We start from the raw sequence: 19,341 nt of genomic DNA, 5'->3' as shown, positions 1-19,341 counted from the left end.
ATTGGTAATAATGTAAATAGGTATGATAGTCTTGTCTATTTGTACAAGTACGAGCAAGCCAACGTATATCGGTATTGTCAGCAATTTTATCTATTTCATACATTAATTAATTGTTTAAATCAGCGGGTCTATCATGAAATGAAATTCCGAAATTTTGGACTCAATTTCGTGTTTTTGTTTATACCAAAATCGGACCAATAAATGGAATTTTATATTTCGTTCGTCATACATCCTATCATAAAAGTAAAAAAAAAAATATTTTAACATTTTTAATATTTCCAAACGGCATGTTTTATGTAATTTTAACATCAAATTTCTGTTTCGTTTGGCTCCGCAATTTTGGAAAACATTTCATGGTAGGCGCTCAGTTCATTAACGGGTCACCAAGGATGCCGAGCTTACTTACTAATCATGTCATTTTACGAATAACAATAGTTTTGCATAAATATTAAATTAAATTTTAATACAATCCCAGTTTCCTTTTAACAACATTTCATTTCGGTTTCTATATACTCCGAACAAGTACCTTTGTTGTAAAGTTTTTGAAAAAGTGCGCGCGATGTATCGATGCATACGTGTTGTATATTACAAGGGCAAACTATTATTGGTCCCAGAGCATTAGAATTAACTGGATTTTCTCCCGCTTCTTAATACGCGTAGATTTCAAAAATAGGAAAACAAAAGAAATAGACCAGTTCTAAATGGCGTATCAAAGTAAAACAAAAGACCAGTTTGTAAGTTAGACCTTCAAGAACTCTCTCTCTGTGTGTCTCTCTCTTTCTTCATTTAAGACTTTCCTCTTGTCATTGCAACTAATTCCTTCAAGAACACAACTGTGAAAATCGCATTCAATTCCAGACAGACAAAGTTTCTAAAAATTATCGTTTTACCTTCTATTATTCTAATTAAGACCTCTTACATAATTTGTCTTGTTCATAATTTAGTAATAATAATCCAAGAGACTGTAGTCTCTTCGAAGTTCTCAAAACAAGGAGTAAAGAGGTTGGCGTTTGTAGGCTATGGTGACCGCTTAACATCAGGTGAGTCATATACTTGTTTGCCACCTCAGTGGTATAAAAAATCATCATCTTCCTACCCTTATCCCAATTATTATTTGGGGTCGGCGTAATATGTTTTCCTCTTCCATTCTTTTCTATTCCCAGTCATTTCCGCATTCACTCCCATTCTGGCCATATCGTCTTTCACACAATCCATCCATGTCTTTTTAGGTCTTCTTCTGCTCTTATAGCCATCTACATTCATTCTTAATACTTTTTTTAAAATGTGCTCCTCATTCCTGCGCATCACGTGCCCATACCAGGATAAATGGTTACTTCTTAACTTTTCTAACACTGGCGCTACTTTCATACTTCCTCTGATATAATCATTCTTAATTTTGTCCATTCTTGTCTGTGGTATAAAAAATAATTATTATAATTACGTCTAGTAAAATAGTAAGCTATTAATAGTAGTGCGAAATTTTTTGTCCTCTTTTCATATTTGAATCACAAATTTTCTGTTCTCGTTATATTCTATAGCATTAGTTTTTTTTTTTTTTTTAATTAACTGTATTAGTATACGCTAGCAGGACATCAGTAAGGAATATGTAAATAAATAGATACTCTTTGTTCTTTCCTCCAATAGATTACAATAGTAAACTTATTATAAATACAAACAATTGCAAGAAAACATTACACTAAGAAAACAATGGGCGGCCTTATCGCTAACAGCGACCTTTTCCAGCCAACCTTTGGATGGAGAAGAGTGATTATAAACAGTTTGACCGCAGGGGTGAAAGATAGATGAGGATGAATGTAGGTTAATTAGGACATCGTGACGAATTTATCAAAATTTACTACTATAGTTTCCAAGGGGAACCGCGTAGAAGTTAACTGGGCAGAGTATAATGCTAGCAATAAAGACTCTTAGACTTCGTTACTAATAGTTCTTAATTTTACATACCTCTGACGATTTCAATTTCCTAAACATAGAATACACAATACCTAAAGTCTGAAAGAGATCATTGACTAACAAATCTCCCAATCCCATTGTCGAGGAACCAATATGTAACAGCGTGTGTGTAAGGCGAACGTTATTGAATTACCGTCCTCAGGGTAGTAATTTTCCGAACCAATACCCGAATCGATATCCTTAGAGAAATTTTATTAGGACCCTTATAATTCTAGTTATACCCAATGAACAGTTGGAGGACAAGTGTTGTATAGAAAGTTCTAAACAATGACAAACTATCAGTGAAACTGAACAATTTTGGTGAAAAATGACAAAAAATTTAAAGATATTCTACCTACTGACTTAACTGCTTGACGCGACAGGTCAGTTTGAAAGTCAGGTCAGTCCCAAAGTTTTGGAAGACTGCTCTGGTGCATCCGATCCCTAAAAAAGGAGACCGCTCAGATCCAGCTAACTATAGGCCCATAGCTATCACTTCCTTATTCTCGAAAGTCATGGAATCAGTTATTAACCATCAACTGCTCCGGTACCTAGAGGATCGCCAGCTGATCTCAGACCGCCAGTACGGCTTTCGACGGGGACGCTCGGCTGGTGATCTTTTAGTTTATTTAACACACCGATGGGCAGTGGCAATCGAGAATAAGGGAGAGGCCTTAGCTGTTAGTCTGGATATTGCGAAAGCCTTTGATCGGGTGTGGCATAGGGCACTAATCTCAAAACTACCTTCGTTTGGGTTGCCTGCGAGATTGTGCAGTTGGGTCGCCAGCTTTCTTAAGGAACGTAGCATTAAGGTCGTAGTCGACGGAGCATGCTCTGACTTAAAACCTGTGAATGCTGGTGTCCCGCAAGGCTGTGTACTATCTCCGACACTGTTTCTTCTGCATATCAATGATATGTTACAGATCAGTGATATTCATTGTTATGCGGACGACAGTACAGGAGATGCATTATACACCGGTCATGCAAAGATCTCGCGGGCACATACCGATGAGCTCCGGAACAGACTTGTGTCTGAAATCGAAACTTCACTCGATAAAGTTTCGATCTGGGGTGAACGCAATCTTGTTCACTTTAACCCTAAGAAGACACAAGTCTGCGCGTTCACCGCAAAAAAGACACCGTTTGTCGTATCACCTCACTTTCAGGGCACTTCCCTTGATAATAAGTCGAGTCTGGGGATTCTTGGCGTCGATATATCTAGCGACGTCCAGTTTTGCGGTCATCTGGAGGAAAAAGCTAAGATAGCTTCCAAAAAGTTGGGGGTGCTCAATAGGGTGAGACGGTATTTCACGCCAGAAAACCGCCTGAAACTGTATAAAGCTCAAGTGAGGCCACACATGGAATACTGTTCTCACCTTTGGGCAGGAGCGCCACAGTACCAACTCCTTCCGTTAGACCGCATTCAAAGTCGGGCAGCTCGAATTGTTGACGATCGGCGTCTTACTGTCCGGCTCGACCCACTGAAACTGCGTAGAGATGTTGCATCTCTGTGCATCTTCTACCGAATTTATCATGGGGAGTGCTCTGAAGAATTGTTTGGATTGATACCTGCTGCAGATTTTCACCATCGTACAACCCGCCATAAACTAAAATTTCATCCCAACCATCTGGACGAGTGGCGGTCCTCCACCGTGCGTTTTTCAAGGCACTTTCTTCCACGCACAACCACTCTTTGGAATCAACTTCCAGCAGCAGTATTTCCGAACCGATACGACAACATAACCTTCAAGAAAAGAGCATATTCCTTTTTAAAAGGCCGGCAGCACACCTGCAATGCCGTAGGTGTTGTGGGTGACCATGGGCGGCGGTAGTCACTTACCATCAGGTGAGCCGCATGCTCGTTTGCCCCCTGTGTTGTAAAAAAAAAAAAAAAAAAAAAAAAATTAATAAAAAATTTTAGCGACACAGAGTGCATCTAAAAATATTTTGTAATACCTCAAGAGATCATACCGAACTATCGCTATATCTGTACTTACTGTCAATTTTCAAAAATAATTTAATCAGTTTTCAATATTTATTACCTTTGGGAGACTTTGTACAAAAGTCGATTGCTTGGGTACCTCTGTCCCATTCGTGTTGCAACCGTGAAGTAGTTGTGTTTGCATGGCTGTGTTTTGGTTTGAAGGGTGGGATATGGCGTGAATTGACTGGGTACAGAGGAATAACACCTGAGTCCTCAGGAATGGCAACGCGTTGGAGGTATCATGGGCGTAACAGTATACTCTGTTATGCCCATGGTACTGCTCATGTCTATAGGCGACGGTTACCACTTTCCATCAGGTGGGCCGTCAGCTTGTTTGCCATTCTAAGTTGTATAAAAAAAATTCTTAAATGATTACTTTAAAATGGTAACAGAAATGTTAATCATAGAATTATACATATACTACTCCATTTTTTTTTAATTTACCAAGTACTTTTACCTCGTCATCATAATTCTATTTGATACTATGAATGAAAAACGCACTCGTATAGGATTGAGTAAAATTTTGTTTTTTTTTTTTATCCCGGTCAGTAAACAAATCCTGGTTACGCGGACAAAGTTGCGGATAAAAACTAGTATCTTAAAATCCATTGTTTCACTTTGAAATAAATAAACCATTTGAAATAAACAAAGTATATTGGCACATGGTAACTGAAGGAAACTAAACATGGCTAGACCAAATGGCTCCCTGTCATGCCATTCGCAAATAAGCATGTATGTAGATATTTAGTATAAAGTTTTGAAACATACATTCTATAGTCATCATGATATTGTATCAGCCTTTAGCTTTCCACTGCTGAACGTAAGCCTCCCCCTTAAAAACTTTTAACCAGTAGTTACCACGTTTGCCAAGCGGATTGGCAACCGCAGTTAGGCTTTAGAGATGTTTTAAAAAGGGATGCTGCTGCGCATCCCAAGCCCTTCCTTAGTCGCCTCTTACGACACCCACGGGAAAGCAAGGGGTGACCTATTATACGGCGGGACTACACGGCCATTTAATTATAATATATATTTATCCAATCTTCTTATTTTGTATGAGAGATAAATAGGTATAATGTTAAATTTCCACTTTACTAGTTAATTTTAAACTTTCGCATTGTTGACCCTTATTATAAATACACTATCGGGACCTAACGCGATGAAAATTGCAGATAAACTGTATTATTATCTGATTAGGGGGGGAAAAGGATTGTTAGCAATGGAGTTTAACAGCCCCATTGTTAGCAATTTGCCCAATTAGGTCGACCTCCACGTGGTTCCCACTGGAAACCATCGTGAACGATTCTTATTGAATTCGTCACGATGGGCTAACTGACCTGCTTCATCCTTACCTATCATCCTTCACTGGTGCCCCGCCTGTGTATACCGTTAGCGCGGGTGAGGTAACCATTCCATTATCACCCATTAAAAACATTCCTGATTATTGGTGATTTTTTGACGTCGATTGCACCACATTGTTGACCACACGAACGTTACGAAAGGACTTAAGTCCCGATAGTGTATTTAAAATATGTTCCACTCTACTATCTCACTGGATACATAGAATTTCAACCATTGTTTTATTAAATAATTATAAGGATTAAGCCATTTGACATATTCAAACCATATCTGAAAATTTTCTTTTTCATCGAAGTAGAAATAATTATTTCTAGTTTACAAAAATGATTTTTTTTTTATTTTTTTTTTTTCGTACTACAAAGATGGCAAACAAGCTTACCAGATTACCATGAAGAAGATCAAAAGTTCACTTTTTCTTCCTACCCTTATCCCAATTATTATATGGGATCGGCGTTATATGTTTTTATCCATATTACAAAAAGATTTGGCTTAGTTTTAAGACCGGCTTGACGTCAATCCTCTTTGGGAAAGGATCAAAAGTCTACTATTGCAGTAATAATTTATTATTTTCGTCAATTGATTTATTTATTTAAATAACTTTATTGACCAAATGAAAATATGGTGCGATAAGTTGAACGATGAAATAAGCCCATTGTTATAAAATAGATTATTATTAAAATATATATATATATATATATTATATAAGCTTATAAAAAGCATTCTATTAAGCATTTTCAATTCTATTGATTCCCTTCACAAAATTGTCAACGACTCTCGGACTATAATTTACCTATCCTATCTGTGCAATAAGTTTAAAACGAATGTAACGCTAAATGAATACAAGATAAACAGCTTTATTTACTGGACTGTTGCTTGTTCCGATTTCCGAACTGAGAAATAATACAAAAGATGTGTAGAATCGAGAGCTTTCAACCGTGTTTGTTATATTTATCTACATTGATAAGTTCGTCTGGTTCCCGATAACTTTATCTTCACTATTATGTTCATTTCTGTACATGGATGTGGAGTTGAATGGATGTCGCAGATCTCGACTTTCTACTTTTGACCCTAATCACAAGAATAAGGACTACAAATACTTGACCTATTACACTCTCACTTAATTAAGTGTCCAGTTTTATATCGATTCTAAATTCAAACATGGAATGTGTGTCGAAAAAAGTTTCAGAAATGAACTAATCTGTTTTATTAATGGTATTTTCTGAGAATTTTGATGTGAAAGAGCAATCGCTGATATCAATCAATATTTTTTGTGACGTCACAAGTTTAGTAGGTAGTGACAGACTTAGGTTTTAGTTTCATAATAGAATAAATATATTTAAGTTCGGGTCTATCTATATTTAAGTTTTTTTAGTATCTATGAATATGATTTATGTGGAATAAACTCATTTGATTAAAAAAAAAGAAACATTAAAATCGAACTATAATTATCAAGTGGTCGTAAGGTTTCATAAGAGAAAAATGCATTTTAATGAAAACCGTAAAAAGTTTTGGTTTGAGGTGGATATAAAATACATTGCAACTTTTAAATCGGAAAGACGGACAGAGTATACGGAAAAAGTAAGTTAAATGAACGCTTGCAGTGGCCGCAGTTTTCTGTATAATTTGAACCGGATTAACCAATTTTCTCTAATTCACAGCCCCGTCCTTCGTCGCTGATTTCCATTTAGATACGGCCTCGTAACGTTCAAGAACTTTGTACCTATCTATATAATGACACTTTAACTAAAAGGGTCAACTTTAAATTGATTTACAGTGACGCCAGAACATTATGGAAGTACTCTCAGGATCCTCTAAGAGATTGACATAGTGTCAAATTTAATAAAACGTCAATTATCTAGTAATAAATGTATTTTACTCCTCAAAAAAAAAAAACTGGCGTACAGCTACTTCAAGAGTTTACTACTTTTTTCTTCTTCTTCAGCTACTTCAATTCGTAACCGAATTCTTATTTTAAAATAATTAAAAAGCATCCATAGACGACGGGTGATTTAAAAATATTACTTTGAATATATTTGAATATGTAATATGGAATCGCTTGATTACATATTTTTTTATTGCAACAAGCAGTTTTTTTGCTCCGCGAAGATAAATAACAGTTTCTTTAGTGACAAAATTAATATGGGACCAATAAAACAGTGAGTTCTATCGATTCTATCGATAAAAATAACTGTCATTCCTGTGATCTGAGGGCCTACCATGAATTTTTTCTGAAATTTCGGGACCGAACGAAACAAATTTGATGTAGTACATGATACATACCGTTTAAAAATATTAAAAACGTTTAAATATGTATTGTTCCTTTTGACTTTAACAGTAGGAAGAACTAAATGATGATTTATTGAGCCGATTTCAATATGAACAAAAACACGAAATTGAGTCCGAAAATTGCGTTTTTTATTTTGTAATAGACGAGCTGAGATGTTCTCAATTAATTACAAGGCGTACGTACACTAATTTCTTTGCAAATATTCCTTCAAACCGAAACAGTTGGCTGGAAAGGGATTGTTAGTAATGACCTGACAGCCGCATTGCTAGCAGTCAACTTTATCAGGTTGACCTGCACGTGGTTTCCCCTGAAAATCATCGTGGTTAATTGTCGATTTCGTCACAACGGGCCAACTAATCTGCTCTCATCCATATCTGTCACAGGTGCCTAGCCAGCGTATACCGATAGTGCTGGCGGTATTACCATTCCATTTTCAATCTTAATAAAAAACCGAAATAGCTATGCTTTTTTTTTTGATGGGTGAAAATGGTATGGTAACCTCGCCTGCGCTAACGGGATACGCTGGCGGAGCACCAGTAAAGGGTGATCGATGAGAATGAAAACAGACCAGTTAACCCATCATGATGAATTCATCAGGAATTAACCATGATAGTTTTCAGGGAGAACCGCGAAGAGGTCGACCTGGTTGGGTATATTGCTAGCAATGGGATTCTCAGTCTCCATTACTAACAATCCCATTCCCCCCTAATAGCTATGTTTGAACGTGATATTTCATGGCAGAAATATACCCCAGCACATGCAAACACAATTTTTACAAACTCTCCATCTGACAACATAGCCTAATCCCATGATTAACCCGTCTTACGAATATGGCTCTATATGAGTATGGCTACTTTGTTTCAACTACTCCAATTGTGGCGTTAGCTATGTCTTTGTATATTTTTTGGGTCACATCTGTTAATCTCGCCTAAGTCTTACTGTTACGAATTAGTTACGAAATCCGTTTGGACAATGGCATCTAATTTGTGCAACGCAACTAGAGTATATCGGTATCTGTGACATAAATATTCGAACAATTATTCTAATGAACTATTCTATCTAATAAATCACAAGTCCTGCTCAACTTTTTATACCCACGGCCCGCATAGCTATTGCCATGCATTCACATATTTCTGAGTAATATAAAAATAGGGTAAAATCGAAATCAGTACCATCGTTTTAGAGAGTTATTCTAATTAAAAATACTGTATATTTTTTTCTAAATAAACATGACTGTTAGTATGGTAATTTCAAAATTAAATATTACGTTTTCAGCCTATGTGTTTTTAAAAGCAATTTTTAATATCACTGATAAAAATGTTTTAAAATTAAGCTAATTATTTCTATTTCACCTTACCATAAATACTAGCTGTGTTTCATGTTGTGTTGCCCTGTCGTGCTTTATTTTAAAATAGGCACGTGAAAAATCAATCGATTTATAGTTTTAAAAGAAGTATTTTTTAAACTATAATGTTAGTATTATTCTAATATTTTTTTTTATTAAACGGTCAAACTTATCACTAAAACTGTCGAATTTTCGAATAAAAAATAATTTTAGGAATTCAAAAGCAAAATATAACAGTGGTAGCTAACCGTCTTTTCAATGTTTATTATTTTAGTAAAGAATCACTTTTAAAATTATAACTTAAAAATATTTATGATTTCTAAATTATTTCGAAATCTGACTAGGAATTAAAAATCCTACTATATCATGCCGTGCTATATTAAATAACAAAAGCGCCTAAAATTTCATCACTGTTACAGATAATGATCGCGGACCGCAGATTGAGTAGGGCTGGGACTAACGAATCATGTCGTATTTATCTATTGTTATGCACAAACTCTTGATTGCGGTTTTTACTGATTAATTTCTTCTATTGAAAGTTATACACATTGGCCTTCTATTTGACAACCCTAACGAGAAATAATGGTATTATAATTGTACGACTTTTTTTTTAATTTTGTTATCTTGAGGAAATGTAATGTAATGTTAATGTAATTATATCAATCAATACATATAAGAAAATCGTAACTGGTCGCTGTCTGTACATGAAAGATATATAAGAAAAAATATTAAAGGGGGGCTTTATGAACGCAATTTTTTTTAATACAACTTAGAATGGCAAACAAGCTGTCGGCCCACCTGATGGAAAGTGGTAACCGTCGCCTATAGACATGAGCAGTACCATGGACATAACAGAGTATACCGTTTCGCCCTTTGATACCCCCATGCGTTGCCATTCCTGAGGACTCGGGTGTTATTCCTCTGTACTCTGTAAAATCACGCCATATCCCACCTTTCAAACCGAAACACAGCCATGCAAACACTACTGCTTCATGGTTGAAATACGATTGGGTCAGAGGTCGTCTCTTATGAGGCCCACGGAAAAGGAAAAAGTGGCCCATGCCGGGACCACACGGTGGAAGGCGGTTTTTTTTTATTACTCACGATCAAATCTCCAATCTTGTTCTTAGCAGCAGTAGCTAAGGATGATGTCTGTACCGTTCTAATATCAATGGGTGGGGGGAAAAGGATTGTTAGTAATGGAGACTGAGAATCCTATTGCTAGCAATATACCCAACCAGGTCGACCTCCTCGCGGTTCCCCCTGGAAACTATCATGGTAAATTCCTGATGAATTCATCATAATGGACTAACTGACCTGTTTTCATTCTTATCGATCACCCTTCACTGGTGCCCCGCCAGCGTATCCCGTTAGCGCAGGCGGGGTTGCCATAACATTTTCAACCATCAAAAAAAATATCAATGGGTTCCTCTAGACGTCAATGGTGGAACAACAGCTCATCACCCGTTTTAACGTTGACCCTACTAATCGAATATCTATATTCATTTTAATTGAAGTCTTCATTTTGACCCTAAAGCCTAGCCGCGGTTGCCATCCCTGCTGCTAAACGTGGTAACTACTGGCAGAACCTTCCCTTATGGGAGAGAACTATGTTCAGTAGTCGACAGTTAAAAGCTGATACGATACTTCATTTAGGATATATTTGATATTGAATATATATATTAAATATCCAATATATCCTAAATGATATTTAATATATCCTTTATTGGTTTTATAGCTGTTATAACTACAATATATATGTAGATATTGCTATGTATCGCCCACCCCCGAGTACTGTTTCAAGAAGCCATCACTCACGTGCTATTTACTTAAACAATGCAAAATCGCTCTTAGTCCAATCATTACAAAGTAGATAATTAAGCAACGTCAATTACCAAGGAAAGACTTAACTTTCCAAAGTTTTTTATACGACTTCCAAAACAAGGAAATTCTCAATTGATTTTTTTTTCCAACTACGTTACGGACGACTACGTCACTGCTTCTGAACCAATTTTCACATTTCATTTCGCAATCGACTGAGTTTACTCCCGTGACGGTCCAATATTAATTTCATGACGATTGAAACTGCTTTTTTTTACTAAGCAAAAAACTATTCGTTCGGAAATATCTACTTTTCAAACGACTTCAAATAAGGAGGAAAATCCTTATTTGTATTAGATATTTTCAAGGGAGCGATTTGGTTGTATTTTTTTTTGCCGACCAACATCTTACTAATAATATAAAATTGTAACTAGGCAACGTTTGTACATGAAAGATATTTAAGAAAAAATAATATGTGTGGGGTTTTAATAAGACTAATATATGATAAAACACAAATATTAAGGAATTTGGTCTGTCTGTATATTTGTTCTGAAGAACTACTGCACTAGCTTCAAATCTGGTATATATTTCATATTGATAAGCCATGTAGAAATTGTTTATTTCCATTAATTTACCTACTTTTATAATCCACGCTTAAGTAGTAGTCGATAAAAACTAATGTACTTGTGTAATTCAAGTTTTGGACGCATTGCGCTTATTTCCTTATAAACCACAATCCACCGAATAGATGTCTACCCTTCTATATATACAGAAGGATTGATGTTTTATTGCCCGAACGGCCGCCTTCACTGCAGTGTTATTATCCCCAGGGAAGCGGAACCTTTTTGCGCTGCGAAATTTCACAGACAGAACGTGTTTATAACTGTTGCCATGAGGAGTAAATATTGCTGTTAAGTTTTGTTGCTAAAGTATATTGCATATAGGAATAAGTAATGGAACATACAAACTAGCGATCCGCCCCGGATTCGCACAGGTAGGTACAGAGCAATATAAATTATTATTTCATACGGGCTTTAATACGACAGTTTTTTTTTTTTTTACATTATGATAATTTTTGTAGGGATCTCTAATTTCTTTTAATATAATATCATCTAATATAATACGATTTTTTTATATTATACTTATATTATACTTAATATATACTATACTATACTTATACGTACTTATACATATATACTATACTTATATTATACTTAATTTAATATAATATAATATATAATACCTATGTTACTCGCTGATAGCTATGAGAAGCTAGAAATGTAGCTAAAACAAGTAAAAAAAAAATTTTATTAGTTTTAATTAATTTTTGAATTTATCCATTACAAATAAGCATATAAAAATTAAAACTTTTCGCTTTATTATATTGGTATATGTATAGACAATTCCGTTTCGTACAAGAAACTAACGCCTTTTTATTACTCATAAAATAGGGTCTATTGGCAACGGTATCACGTATCTTTGGATATCTTTTTTTTTTATACAACTTAGAATGGCAAACAAGCTGACGGTCCACCTGATGGAAAGTGGTAACCGTCGCCTATAGACATGAGCAGTACCATGGACATAACAGAGTATACTATATCGCCCATGATACCCCCCATGCGCTGCCATTCCTGAGGACTCAGGTGTTATTCCTCCGTACGCAGTAAATTCACGATATATTCCACCCTTCAAACCGAAACACAGCCATGCAAACATAATTGCTTCACGGTTGAAACACGAATGGGACAGAGGTACCCAAGCAATCGACTTTTGTGCAAAGTTTCCTCAATTAAAGAGTCTTATTCCTCTAAATGTTTATTCAACAGGTAAAATTCAAAATCCAAGTTATTTTGGAAAACATAATTGTTTAACTAGACACGAAATTGAAAATCTTATAAAAAGTTTCACGAGATCACTTATGCGTAATCCTAAATCCTGTATCTACGTAGAAATGCTGTATCTTGTAAGATTTGTAAGGGCTTTTTATATTAAAACAAGAAACTAAAAGATAATATAAACTTTACAATAAGGAAAATTTGTACAAATCGTCAGCATCCATATTTTTTTTTATTATGGGTGATAATGAAATAGTAGCCCCACCCGCGCTACGGTATACGCTGATAGATACAGTGAAGGATGATAGATGAGGATGAAGCGGGTCAGTTAGCCCATCGTGACGAATTCAAAAATAATTGTTCACGATGGTTTCCAGGGGGAACCACGTGGAGGTCGACCCGATAGGGCATACCGCCAGCAATGGGGCTGTCAAACTCCATTGCTAATAATCCCTTTCCCCCCAGCATCCATATTTGTCTCGCCTATTTATTCTACCTATTATTAAGTCGTATTAAAACCCTCCCTAAAGGGGAAGCCCTATGTCCAGTAGTGAATGGTTAAGGGCTAATATGATGATGATCATTGTCATCTTTTAACTGTCCACTGCTGAACATAAGCCTCCCCCTAGTTTTTTTTTTAAGTTTGTTTAGTTTTTTTAAGGGGGGTTTTGCTAGTAGTTGCAACGCTTGGCAGGCGGATTAACAACCGCAGTTGGACTTTGGAGATGTTTTGAGAGGGACGCTATATTACCCCTCCCTCGCCCTCCTTTAGTCGCCTCTTATGACACCCACGAGAAAGAAAGGGGTGGCCCATTCTATGCCAGAACCACACGGAATGATATGTCATCATTATATCTATCTATCATATATATATGATGATTATTATTAATTCGAGCATCTAATTTGGATATTTAAAGATATAGCAACTTTACTAAATACTTATAACTCATGTCTCGCCTAATAACTTAAGAGCGTTCTTAATAGCACTGACGATCCAGTGAGGTTGGTAGGTAACAGTACCTTTTTTTTTTTTAAATACTAAAGAGCTAAACTATAAGATTTAAAACTCATATTCTTACCTCCAACATATTTTACAGCCATCCAGACAAAAGTAAAAGTGCTGATATGGTGATAAATATGTAAGAATGACGCTTGCCGGTACTTTTTCCTCAGTATGTAGAACATGGTCTCCATCATTTCGAATATCTTGATAAACAGTGTCCACCAGAGGAAGCTCAGCATCCGCAGCGCTTCAGGGTTCATAGAGTAATCAGGGAGCATGCAACCGAAGTGGTAGGTGGTAGTCCAACCAGATGTCAAGATCTGAAATTTGCGTCTAGTTTTTATTGTATTCAAAATATGTCGCGCTTATTCTTATATTTATTAACGCCATCTAGTATTACGATGCAACAACGGTAATACTTTTGTTGCCATTAGATGGTGTTGTATTAAAGTTTGTTAAAAATAATTGAGCAATCTTATTTGGCTGTTTTTCCGCAAAAAAAAATTCCACTGAAATTCAAAAATTGCATATTTTTGAATTTCAGTGGAATTTTTTTTTATTCGAATCTTTAAAAAAGTTGATGAACCCAAAAAGTATTTTATAAAATGATTCCTTCTATATTTCGGGGGCGTTGACTTTTCTGTGATTTCAGATCAGTTGAAAGCACAGTTGAAATATCGACTGAGGTTGGGTAGGGATCGCATGTGCTGTCTCGCATCGCTCATTTAAAAATGTCTTTATTAAAAGGCGCTATAAAGTATAAAATAAAAATAATTCACGCGAGAACGGTGTTGATTTAGAAATTGTCACGTCAAAATTCGTCGTATTCGCATTATAATTTTAGAACACTTATTGACAAATGAATAGCTAAGCTTACACTATCTTAATTAATCCGTTGAAAGCGCCCTTCGCTTCACTTCATTAATTTTCCTTCGGAATGTTCGTTCACGCGCGTTGAACGATTATCAGTTTAGCCAAGTGTGGAAATAGCTGCGATTGATCATTGGCGGTGTTTAATTAATTGACTAGTTGTTTACCGCGGCTTGACCTGTGCGAACTCAAGAATTTCAAAGAGAAACTAAGTGGACATTAAAGAGGAACAGTATCCATATGTTTATAAAAAATAGCCTTAACGTTATAGCTGTATATCTTTTTTTTTTATTTAAATGGATGAAGAAGTAATAGAAGTAATCCACCGATGCTATTGGTTTACGTTTAAAAGGTGAAATCGGGTTAATTAATCTATGGTAACGAATTAACAACGATAATTTATGAGAGGACTGCGGCGTGTTGAACTGCCGAACATAAGCCATAAGCCTCCCCCTTAAAAGGTTTTGCCAGCAGGTGCCACGCTTGGCAGGCAGTTTAGCCAACGGTGTCCCATTCTATGCCGGGCTACACAGCCCATAAATATAGAAGATAAAATCATATTAATGTAACCAGATTTTAAGTTAGACCAAGGATTCCCAAACTTTTTTTGTCTACTGCCTACTTTGAGAATAAATTATTTTTTAGTGCCCCCATTTTTTCACCTACTTAAAAACCACTATTACTTCAAGATCAACAAACAAATCACCCCCAAGCCTCTACACAACGCCTCTATTATTTTCTGAGTCTCTTACCGCCTCCCTTTCGGCCTGCAGCGCCCACAAGGAGGCGTTATCGCCCACTTTGGGAAAGGCTGAGTTAGACGATCAGAAACACAACTGTGAAAAATCGCATCTAATTTGGTGCAGTAGACTTTGTTTGATGCCGAAACAAACAGACAGACAACATTTCTAAAAGTTATTATTTTACTTTAATATATTCCATGTACAGATATAGTCTAAAAAAAATGTTATCTATACAATAAAAAAATTAAAATGGAGATGGGCAGGACATATTACGCGAGAAAAAACATAAAAATGGACAACAACTGTAACAGACTGGTACACTAGAATAGACCAAAGAAGACAGGAAAGACTATTGACACGATGGGTTACAGATATAAAAGCAGTAGCAAGTGCGCTTTGGACAGGGATAGCCAAAGACAAAATAGAATGGAAGACTCTAGAGGAGGCCTTTGTCTTTGGACAAGAGAGAGGTGACAGAACAGTTACTGATTGAATATTAATTACATTGAATCGTTTATTATGTTACTTCTTTAATAAAGGCTTATATTATTATTATTATTACAAATATAGTCTAGTTACAATTTTATTTATTATATAAATAAAGTACTAGCAGCGTAATCTTTTTAAATCGTACGTAACTAACACCAACTCGTAATTGATCATTTAAATTACAAAAGGGTAACAGAGCGTCCATTAAAAATGATATCACAAGCAGTCGTAATTATCTAAAGAGATTGATCGATAACAACTGCATTAGTAAAATTGTAGCCTTGGCATTATGAACGTATACTCATCTGGACTAATATCCGGGGATATGTATAGCGAAGACGAAAGGTTTGAAGGATTTTTAAATGCAAATTGACATGATTTATCGATTAATCATTAATGTTTTGAGAACTGGCTTATACATTTAATATTAAGTTTAATAAATATTTTGTATGATTTTAAAAATACATTCAGGTCATGGTTAATAGTAATATACTTTAAAAAGGAAGACATTATTGACACATCTGTTATTTTAGCTTTAATAAGATTTTAGTAAAATTACAAGATTGGTCCAACTTACCCGACTTGACTTCAAACATTGTATTGCTTACCGTCAGGCGATTCGTAAATTTGTCATTTTCGTTACATATTTGTTTACTTAATCATGCTTAAATGGTCGAACAGATTTGAGCAAAATTTTGCAGACAAATAAACCATGTCGTACATTAACATATAGAAGAATTTTGTTCTAATCAACGTAAGCAACGCAGCGGGATACAGCTAACATACAGTCGTAATATTCAACTCCAAATGGTCAACACGTGCGTCAATGTTACATTCAGTATTATAAATTATTTATTTTATTTAAATTTTGCAGTAAGCAGTTGAGTTGTTAAAGTATTTTCACTAATATTGTACCCGGAAACTACAAAAATGTGATATGAACGACATGCTCATTATTTACGTACTATAATAGGTATGTGTTACATGTAAAGATACTGTATCAATGCCTCCGGGGGGTAAATCGGGCAACCGGTCGTTGCACAAGTCGAGGAAACGTCCACGACATTCTGAATGTATCGGATGACTTTATGGCGAGTGATAGCATCGAGCCACGCCCAGCCGTGCACTTTCATTCCTCGGTGTCGTAATGGGTGTACATTAGTCAGCTGCTGATTCACAAGTGTTAGGACGCGGATCTTCCATTTTTGAATTATGATAGGTTTTTTTTTTTTATTTTAAAAATGGAATGGTAATTCCGATCGCGTTATTGTTGTACCTGTAGTAAGTAGGTGAATTATACAGTCGAGATCTCCACGCGCCATCCCGGATAACTCCGTGGTTAAGACCTGGTGAATTCATCACGACTGATCAACTGTTCTTTATTCTCACTACTACCACTTGGAGGGAAGCTATTTTTGGTTTTTTTTTTATGAATGATAATGGAATGGTAATCCAGCCTGTGCTATCGGTGTACGCTGGCGAAACACCATTGATAAATGATAGATGATGATGAAAACTGGTCAGTTATCCCATCGTGACGAAATTCACAAGAATTAACAACGATATTTTCCAAGGAGAACCGCGTGGAAGTCGAAATGATAACATATATGCAAAGCAATGTACCTGTTTGACCCCATTACTAACAATTTATTTAAGCGATTTTTAATTATGAAGTTAGTCCTCATTGCTAAACACATCCCGGACACGCGGACGAAGTCGCGAGTGTATAGAGCAAGATATTACTGATTATATTGTCCCGTTTCTATTGCGTACGTTTTCCATATAAAATTCTCTCTTCGACGTGCTTCAAAGAAAACATAAGCTGCACCTACAACAAGCAACCTTTGTGTTCAAAGTTTATGCTGTGTAATGCATACGCTGTATAAATCCAACAAAAGACTACAAAGCGCCCTCCGGAATAAGTGCCCCAGTATAAGTTGAGTTTCCATCACTCTATTATTAGGTACAATAACATAATATAATTACAATAATTAATTTATAGATAATTTGTAGTAGAAAAATAACAGGTAAATGTGGATTTGTATATAAAACATTCCAAATTTTTAAATAGATACGAAATGAGAACCTGTGCGATCGATTCTCTGTATGTTGTGAAATATTTTAAATAATGTTGTACATAGGGTGCTGAGTGATTGACTGATTGACCCATATGGACCCGTAAATGAACAATAGGAGTTTTGAAAATTCAATCCCTAATAAGATAAATCTTCCAAAATTCACGCAGAGTCTAAAAATAAATATAATTAGAGATAATCTGAACAATGCATCAAATCTCTAAAAGACCTCGCCAATTCCGACCTGATTTTTATGATTATTATTGTAACCAATAACTTCTTTCTGGATATGGAACCGTACTCATATTTATATTATCATAACCGAAGCCACTACTTTGCAGATCAAGACTATTACGTCCTTATTAATATCATAAATATGAAAATGAGTTTGTTAGTTTTGTCGAACTAATAGTCATGCAATATTGTGGTCATTTGGAATGGAGAATAACTTAAGGGTCGATTCTGAGGCGTAATTTCTCTAAACTTATTTCTTACACTTTCTTTTCTTTCTTACTATTTACACTGATAGCATTTAATGTTAAAATTACTATCTATTTATACATAATGTACATTACAATCATTTTAAGGGGAACAGCAAGCTGGTTTCAAACAATAGTACACTTAAGGCATTTAACATACACTTTTTAATTTTAATATATAATTACTTTACATAGACTACATGCTATATAATTAACTGTAATGCTTTTCTATAGAAATCCCCTTCTATATTGAAGTTGTGGGTGAAAACTAGTAAAACTGAAAGCAACTCCTGATTATTTCAAGATTTGTTTAATGGATGATAATGAAATAGTACCCCGTCTGCGCTATCGGTATATACTGGCGGAGCGCCAATGAGGGTTGTTTGGCGAGAATTAAAAGACAGATCAGTGAGAATGTGACGAATTCAACAATAAATTAATCACGATGTTTTCCAAGGGAAACCGCGTGGTAGTCGACCTGATAAGGTATTGATAGCAATGGAGACTAACAATCCCTTCCCCTTCGATCACTTGAACACGATCCATATGTTTAATCGTCATAACAGTAACATTTAAACTGGCATTTAGATTATGAAATTGTATTGAATTATATCCGAAGAGGTGTAATGCTATTATAAAACCTTCTTTTGTTTATTTCCATTAAATTCGTTGTTACATTATTCTCTGTTACATTTCATTGTTATTCCGTTTAATGTTAAGTTACATAAAGTTATGTATTCCTCTACGATAGTGCAGTATCATTTGCCGTGCGGTCTCTGCATAGAATGGACCACCCCTTCCTTTCCCGTAGGTGTCGTAAGAGACAACTGGGGGAACTTAATGTTATAGAGATGGGCAGCGGCTTACCTCTTAAAACATCACCAAATGCAAACACCAAATTGATTGACTATAAAGTCAATCAATAACTGCAGTTGCCAACTCGCCCGCCAAGCGTGGCAACTATTGTCTGAATCCTCCTTAAGGGGGGGGGGGCTCATGTTCACGACTGATATGATGATGATGATGATATGCAGTATTAGGACCGTTATTTTTTTTTATTAAAAACTACAAAAGTAGTTTGCTTGGGTACCTCTGTCCCAT

General features: G+C 35.6%; 2 protein-coding genes across 3 annotated transcripts in view; one reads left to right on the top strand and one right to left on the bottom strand.

The window, feature by feature from the left end:
• LOC113510458 (oxysterol-binding protein-related protein 9) overlaps nucleotides 1–19,341 on the top strand; it is a 112,008-nt gene that overhangs the window by 12,309 nt on the left and 80,358 nt on the right. The gene's annotated exons all lie outside the window — the stretch shown is intronic.
• LOC116413069 (elongation of very long chain fatty acids protein) overlaps nucleotides 1–19,341 on the bottom strand; it is a 40,445-nt gene that overhangs the window by 10,849 nt on the left and 10,255 nt on the right. Inside the window, exon 3 of the mRNA XM_031909918.2 lies at nucleotides 13,661–13,904. Coding sequence (XP_031765778.1) covers nucleotides 13,661–13,904 — 244 coding nt within the window. The remainder of the gene's footprint in view (nucleotides 1–13,660; nucleotides 13,905–19,341) is intronic.

Source organism: Galleria mellonella, unplaced genomic scaffold (assembly GCF_026898425.1).
Source record: "Galleria mellonella isolate WM207_F2 unplaced genomic scaffold, CSIRO_AGI_GalMel_v1 utg63, whole genome shotgun sequence".
NCBI lineage: Eukaryota > Metazoa > Arthropoda > Insecta > Lepidoptera > Pyralidae > Galleria > Galleria mellonella.
Note: the sequence above shows the minus strand (reverse complement) of the source record. Positions and strands in the feature narration are given on the sequence as shown.